The 8,054-nt window shown below is 31.5% G+C and overlaps 1 protein-coding gene across 3 annotated transcripts in view; it reads left to right on the top strand.

The window, feature by feature from the left end:
- Nucleotides 1–1,929: 1,929 nt before the first annotated feature.
- The window catches only part of Clc (clathrin light chain), a 7,225-nt gene continuing 1,100 nt past the window's right edge, over nucleotides 1,930–8,054 (top strand). The window contains exons 1-6 of one of the 3 annotated variants that reach the window (XM_018541181.1): nucleotides 1,930–1,948; nucleotides 2,526–2,682; nucleotides 3,452–3,571; nucleotides 7,063–7,149; nucleotides 7,217–7,328; nucleotides 7,703–7,714. In XM_018541181.1, the coding sequence (XP_018396683.1) occupies nucleotides 2,529–2,682; nucleotides 3,452–3,571; nucleotides 7,063–7,149; nucleotides 7,217–7,328; nucleotides 7,703–7,714 (485 nt within the window). In that variant the 5' untranslated portion in view covers nucleotides 1,930–1,948; nucleotides 2,526–2,528. Of the gene's footprint in view, nucleotides 2,042–2,525; nucleotides 2,683–3,451; nucleotides 3,572–7,062; nucleotides 7,150–7,216; nucleotides 7,329–7,702; nucleotides 7,715–8,054 lie in introns of all 3 variants that reach the window. The other 2 variants (XM_018541180.1, XM_018541182.1) reach the window with 2 other exon arrangements.

Here is an 8,054-nt window from a genome sequence, read left to right as displayed (position 1 = left end):
AACCCATTACCAATAAGATTAACAAAATAAAACAATAATTAGAAATCTGAGAAGGAATTATATAGAAGTTTTAATGAGAAAAATAAAAATATGTACGCATATTCAATATTAAACAATTACTATTTATTTGGTACTTTTATTCACTATGAAAAAATTTACTAAATTTTAATAAATATTTCTTTGAATAGTTCTAGCGAAACATTTAATAAATGTAAAGACGTATTTATTAGATCTAAGAATCATTAGTTTGAATCAACTATCATTTTTTTCTCATTTATCTAAATATTTATTTACCATAAGTAAATATTCCATTAGGACACTTCAAAGAAATATTTATTAAAATTTAACACCACAAATTTGTTTCTTAGTGTAGATAAAAAAAATACAAATTAGGATTTTAGATTTATATAGATGGATTATATGTATAATACTACGTAGAATAAAAATTATAGAATTAAATTTTTCCATAACATGTAATACTGCTTGAAAATGTGAAACCGAAATTTGTTGTGCCCTTCTCGAGAGTAACATTTATAAAAAAAAAAAGTATTAAAATAAATTAATAATAATAATAATCCAAGGCAATATACGTATTAAAATACTTAAAAGCTATGCAGAATAAAAGGAACAGAGAACAGAGTATAATAAAAAAAATACATAAATACATAAATTACAATGTAATTTTACGATTTTTGTTCACACTGCTTGTCCATTTCCAATTTTGAATGTCGGATCTATTTCTACAATTCGGTACACAACATTGGACCATTTTAATTTCAAGATATTATGTGAGAGCTAAGCCGAGAAAAAATGTCAAGACTTCACCGGTGCTGAGACTTGAATCCAGTTAGAGGTTAGAGTTGCATGCTCATATATCACACTTGTCACTTGCGCATGCGTACAATAACAGCCAATCAGACTTAGGCATGTATTACCTCGTCGCACCGTCCCGCAGTGGCTTCCCCCCCGCAACGTTATGCTCTGTCCCTATATTTCTATGTCCATGATGTCCATGCCTTCACGACGCTTAAGCGGGGAGCACAGACTTTTGCATAACGCATAAAGCATGTGCATAAGGAATTTCATTGGCCCATTTTCTTATGCATGAGTCAATAGACCAATCAAATTCTTTATGTATATGGTTTATGCGTTATGCAAAAGTCTGTGCTCCCCGCTTTAGGCCAGTATTCATAGTAAGTTCTTATATTCAAGACCGTCTTAAGTTCAGTCTTGAGGAGTTACGAACCAATCAGAGGGCCGCTTTAGCATCTTAAGACATTACTTAAGACATTCTTGAAATAAGAACCGACTATGAATACCGGCCTTAGAGCCCCAACACACACTTTGGCATAACGCATAAAGCATGTGCATAAGGAATTTTATTGGCCCATTTTTTTATGCATGAGTCAATGGACCAATTAAATTCTTTATGTATATGGTTTATGCGTTATGGGCCTTCTACAATAAGCCATAAGTCATAAATCGGAAGTAAGAAACTAAAAATTGACGACTGTGATTGGTCCATTTCTAGCTTATGACTTATGATTTTTGACTTACGGCTTATTGTAGAAGGCCCATTATGCAAAAGTCTGTGGCTCCCCGCTTTAGGCCCATGGTACATAGAAAAACGTAAGGTCGTAAACGTAATCAGTAAGCGAATTGACCGATCATAGTTGAGAATGTAAGCGGCGGCTGCTTACGTTCTCAACTGTGATTGGTCAATTCGCTTACTGATTACGTTTACGACCTTACGTTTTTCTATGTGCCATGGGCTTTACGATGCTACGATACGACCAATGTAAAATGGTCTTAAAATCTCAAGATCTGTCTTGAGAATCGATTCGTTGATGTAATTAGAGCTTAAGAATCGATCTAGAAAATCGAGAATCGAAAGTAGAAAAATCGATTTTCCTACTAGCAATCCTGCGATCCTGGGCGTGAGGAAGAAGTAAGTTGGAGGTGTTTTTCTTTTGTATCAAGAAGTTGTATTTTACATTCCATAGTTTCTCTCGGACGAGGATTTACGCCAAGTACTATCCGAGTAAGGAACTATCCAAGTATAATAAGAGTTTCTCTTATGCCCATTTCCACCAATGCAGATTAACTTTAATCTCGGTTTAACTTACTATTAATCTTTTTCTAATTTTTAGAATTAGAAAAAGATGAAGAGCAAATTGAACTAAGATTAAAATTAATCTGCATTGGTAGAAATGGGCATTAGACAAATAAATGTTAAATTGATTCTATTTAAATTAACTAGAAGTTTGTTTAACCTTAAATATTTAATGTTGCTGACGTTCTGTATCTTTTTGTGAAATAATTTTATATACCTTATTTTTATATACTGTATACTATATTAAAATCGTCATTGTTGTTGTTATAATGATTTCAGTGTACATTCAATAGACATATTTTTTTTTATGAAAAAATAGTACTTGCGCGCGCGCGCGCGCGTGCACACACACACACACACACACACACACACATGCAAGTAAGAGTCCTTATTTCCTTTTAATGGTTTTCAGACAATGGATGCATTTGGCGACAATTTTGTCAATGAACCTGATGTAGATCCAGCTGCAGAGTTCTTGGCCAGAGAGCAGGATCAGTTAGCTGGTTTAGAAGATGACATTACACCGATGGCCGTAACTCTGGCTACAGCAGGTGTAGGTCAAACTGAAGGTAAATATAAGTTTCTCTATATGTACATACACTGGGCAACAAAATTAACGTAACTCCTGTTTCACTCTGCAAAAATAGGCAAACTTCAAAATAGAATAACTTTGTCAAAAATCATCATATCGAGATGTTTAAAAAAGCATTTTACAGCTTGAAATCTCTACTTTTCATACTGGTACTTCAAAAACTAATTTTATTGATATTTCGTGAAGTTACATAAACATAAATAAAAGTGCGTCAAACCTAAAAATTTTTTACAAAATTTGAAAAGTTCCACCGCACGAAATAAAAATTGTGCAGCACAAATGCGATTTGCAATGCACATTTGCACAAATACAAAAATGACCCTTTTGCTTCAACATTGAATAACTTGGTGAAAAAAAAATTGTACGGTGCTTCGTAAAAAAGCAAATTAAAGGTAAAGATTTGCTCTTTCGAGTGACGTAAATCACATTTGCATACAATTTTTAGTCCGCCCCGTGGAACTCTGCAAATTTCATAAAAAAAATTTGAGATCTGATATATCTTCATTTATGTTTGTGTAACTTCATAAACTCTCTGTGAGACCACTTTTTCAAGTAACGATCTGAAAAGTAGAGGTTACAAGCTGTAAAGTGCTTTTTTAAACATCTTGATACGATGATTTTTGACGAAGTTATTCTATCTTGAAGTTTGCCTATTTTTGCATAGTGAAACAGGTGTTGCGTTAATTTTGTTGTCCAGTGTATAAATAATAAGTAAGACACAAGTAAACGTAAACAATATTTTACAGATGAGCTGTCTGGAAAATTTGGAAATTTAAAAGTTGGTCCAGGAGGTGACGCTGAAGGCAGTTTTGAAATCGTAGATACCATTGGACAGTCTGTAGAAGGACAAGCATCGGTAGCATCAGGTATGAAATTATTTTATGATGTATCTAACTTAAAAGAAGAGTTATGACTATAACACAAAATGCATGCACATGTAGCATAGAACATGAAATAATTGCATGTGCCACATGAAGAACTTTTGATCATATATGAGGATAATTTAAAAAATTTTGAGCCTCTATATGAAGATGACATTACTTATCAAAACCATTCTGGTACTACAATTGTACATGCTTTGAAAGATACTTGTGAAAATTGTAGACATTTATCATTGTCAAATGTATAAAATGAAAAATTGGGCATGCATAAGCTAACTACACGTTGGATGCTGTGCTTGCTCACTGTAGACCAAAAACTCATTTGGATGAACATTTCCAAGGCTCTGTTGGAGCGGTTTGAGCAAAACGAATTGGATTTTTTGCGTCGATTAATAATTGTTGATAAAACTTGGATCCACTACTTTACTCCTAAGACAAAGGAACAGTCAAAACAGTGGATTGCAAAGAGTGAACTTGCTCTGAAAAAGACGAAAATGATTTCTTCGGCTGGGAAGGTGATGGTGACTGTTTTGTTGGGATAGTCATGGAATTGTTCATCGACTTCCTTGAAACAATAACGGAGTATTATGCATCATTAATTGACAAGCTGAAGGCAGAAATTACAAAAAAAAAACGACTGCATTTAAAGAAGAAAAAAGTGCTGTTCCATCAAGATAACACCTCCTCACATATTGACGATCACCATGGCAAGAATTCACGAATTGCCGTTTGAATTGTTTGACACTAGAGCGATCCACAAAATTCAAAATATTTTTTTTTTAGCCGTCTTCTTTTAACCCTTTGTGCCACGAATTTTTCTTTTCATTCAATTGACTCAAAACTTGTTACTCGGGGGTTTTCGGGGTCGCTGATTACGAATCCGTTGTCAGATTTTCGAAATTCAAAATGGTGGATCCAATATGGCGGACCAAAACCCGAAATCTTTGTTGATTTCCACGAAACTCGACATTCGGGAGTTTTTGGGGTCGCTGATTGCGAATCCGTTGTCCGATTTTCGAAATTCAAAATGGCGGATGAAAATACCAAAAATAATTTTAAAAATTGAATTCGTATGCAAAAAATTGAATTTCAAAAAATCCAAGAGTACTCACTCTTAGCGTTACCCGAAACTAACGATGAGGACGTGTCGAGCTACAAGTTCCATAAAAAAAAATTTTTTTTTGCTCTTGATTTTTTTTTAAATTTATTTTTTGTTTTTTTATTTTTATTTTTTATTTATTTTTGTTGCTTTTTTGTTTTATTTATATTTTTTTTAAATTTGTTGTTTTTTACATTACTTATACATTTTATTACTAATATTATTTGGTGAGTCATGGGGAATGAAAAGCCAGAAAACATTTTTTATCTATAGACACACAAAGGGGCACATTGCACTGTGTATAAATCCACGAGGTTCTTCTTTCGAAGTTTGTAGGATAGTTCGCCAGTAGAACATCTGCAGCATTGAAACGGTTATGAAACTAGACACGGGACGATGTCGTGATATAACCGTAAACATAAAAATAGTATCACAATACACAATATGGAATTATCAAAGAAAACAAAACACTAATAACAGTGCAATGTGCCCCTTTGTGTGTCCAAAGATAAAAATTGTTTTCTGGCCTTTCATTCCCCATGACTCACGAAATAATATTAATAGTAAAATTTAAAAGTAATATAAAAAACAACAAAATAACAAAAAAAAATAAAACAAAAAATAAATAAAATAAAAAAATTTTTTTTAAATTAAAAAATAAAAAAAATTTTTAAATGGAACTAGTAGCTCGCCACGTCCTCGTCGTTAGTTCTGGGTAACGCTAAGAGTGAGTACTCTTGAATTGTTTGAAATTCAATTTTTATTATATAATTAATATTTTGCATACGAATTCAATTTTAAAAATTACTTTTGTTATTTTCATCCGCCATTTTGTATCCGTCATTTCGATTTTCCAAAATCTGACAACGGATTCCTAATCAGCGACCCCGAAAACCACCGAGTTTCATGGAAATCAACGAAGATTTCGGGTTTTGGTCCGCCATATTGGATCCGCCATTTTGAATGTCGAAAATCTGATATCGGATTCGTAATCAGGGACCCCGAAAACCCTCGTCGAGTTTCGTGGAAATCAACGAAGATTTCCGATTTTGGTCCGCCATATTGGATCCGCCATTTTGTATTTCGAAAATCTGACAACGGGTTCGTAATCAGCGACCCCAATAATGTATAAGCGACAAGTTTCCCAAATACGTTTATACGGGATATTTTCAACAAACGATTTTTTTTTCAAAAAATGGTCAATTTTTGGTATATTCTTGTTTGTAATTAATTAACTACAGTAAGTTATGAAGTATAGTAGCTTGCATATGTTAAATAAATGCCCTAGCTATATAGAAAACCAGTCGCAACCTCAGAAATACGAGAAACTTATTTTTAAGGCGCAAATAACCAACGAATAGAAGGTGGGACTCTCTGAGTCCCGTCATGGCACAAAGGGTTAAATCACTTGTTTCTTATGATTAAAAATAGTTACTAAATTTTTCCAGATTTTATAAAAAATATGTAGAGGTCGCGTAAGTCGCATTTGTGATAAAAATTAATGTTTTTCAGTTGTGTATATTTTTTTCTAAAACGAATTTACACTTCTTGCAAGTTCTTGCAAATTTTTTATTTTTCAATATTTTATATACACAGTAAATAATATTTTTTCCAAGTAAGCAATCAAACATATACTTGTTACGTATCAAAGAAATATATAAGAAAAGTTACAAATTAAAAAAAAATTTTTTTGTAACTTGCTAGTTCATTGAATCTGAAAATGTATAAATTATACTTTCAATTTATATAACATACAATAGCTTCATTTCTATGTTAAGTTCAAAACTTTTCAAATGACCCTCGTATATTTTTATATATTAAAAGTAAAGAACAACTCCATTTTTTAGAAATAAAAATACTCAATCTAACGACAACTTAGTAAAAATTGTGGTAAATTATCTGATAATTTTAGAAATTTGATAAAATGATAATTTAAAAAACAATACAAAGATAAAAATTTTGATGTAACACTTAAGAAAGCATTTATAATTTTTTTAAGTTGAGTAAAACACTTATATATTATTATTTTATATTATAATATTAATATTTTCTATAAAGTGTTTTAACACAGTATATGATTATTACATGAATCATATTATACAAGGCTAATCATATTATACGTTCTTGAGTCAAACAACCAAAATATGAATTTAGAATCTTAAGAATAAACAAAATTTTCCTGTAACAGTTTGCTTGCAAACACTTCGTTTAAAAAATATTACGATTTCTTAAGTTATAGAACTATAAAAATAATTAATGCCAAAATAATTTAGATTTGCCCTCATTATTGCTTTACAATAATCTAAATGTTCAATATAATGGTCTCCAGCCCTGAGACAATAGTTTCATGAATTTTTATATATTTTTATATACATAGAATCATCGCCTCCTCCACCAGTTAAGGAGGAACCTGAAAAGATCAAAAAGTGGAGGGAAGAACAAAAAGCGCGTCTTGAAGAAAAAGGTAACGCAATTTTATTCTAAAAATATTTTAGGAATAGTATGATTAATAAGTGTGCTATTTTTTTTAGATACAGAAGAGGAAAAAAAGAAAGAGGAATGGAGAGAAGCTGCAAAGAAAGAATTAGAAGAATGGTACAGGCATCATGCAGAAGCTATTAATAAAACGAAGACTACTAACAGGTAATTTTGCTAACTTTATATCTTCTTTCTTCTTGTATATCTTCATTCCATAAAAAATTGACAAGCTAAAACTGAACTAAATTATTTGAATTAAAATAAATCAAATTGTGATTGCTAATTAGAATATTTTATGACTGTCTATTAAACATGTTTAACAAGGCTTGTACCCCTAATAACAATATAATATTTACATTTAAAAAGATGGTGTAATATATTAAATAAAAATGCAAAATATTGTTAAGAAGTATAATAAATGTTGGACTAGTTATTATATCATTTGATTTATAATTAGTCAAATGGATAATTAGTCCATTATTATGCTATGTATAGATTTTTGAAGTTTTTAATTGTATTATTTCCATTTCGCTTCTTAGGGAGTCAGCCAAGTAAGTTAATATATCTTTATACGCATGAAAACATGCATTGCAATAACAATTTATGTGTTATTATAACACAATTTGCTTTGCAAACTCTGAAATTAGAGCGGCGTTCTCTTTTTCCATTCACACATTGTAAGCTTTATTCTATTTTTCTCACTCATTACATGCAGAGAGAAGATAAAATAAAGCTTTTACAGCACATCAGCGCCAAAAGCAAACGCAGCGTTAGTCTCATAATATAAAAACCGAATGCAACCTATATTGCCTATTGAATGTGAACTGAATATATAAACTGCAGCTTCCCCGCCCTCCTCTCTCTCTCTCTCTCTCTCTCTCTCTCTCTCTC

This window comes from Cyphomyrmex costatus, unplaced genomic scaffold, assembly GCF_001594065.2.
Source record: "Cyphomyrmex costatus isolate MS0001 unplaced genomic scaffold, Ccosl1.0 scaffold278, whole genome shotgun sequence".
NCBI classification, from domain to species: Eukaryota; Metazoa; Arthropoda; class Insecta; order Hymenoptera; family Formicidae; genus Cyphomyrmex; species Cyphomyrmex costatus.
The sequence above is the reverse complement of the archived record's forward strand: the minus strand, read 5'-3'. Positions and strand labels throughout refer to the sequence as shown.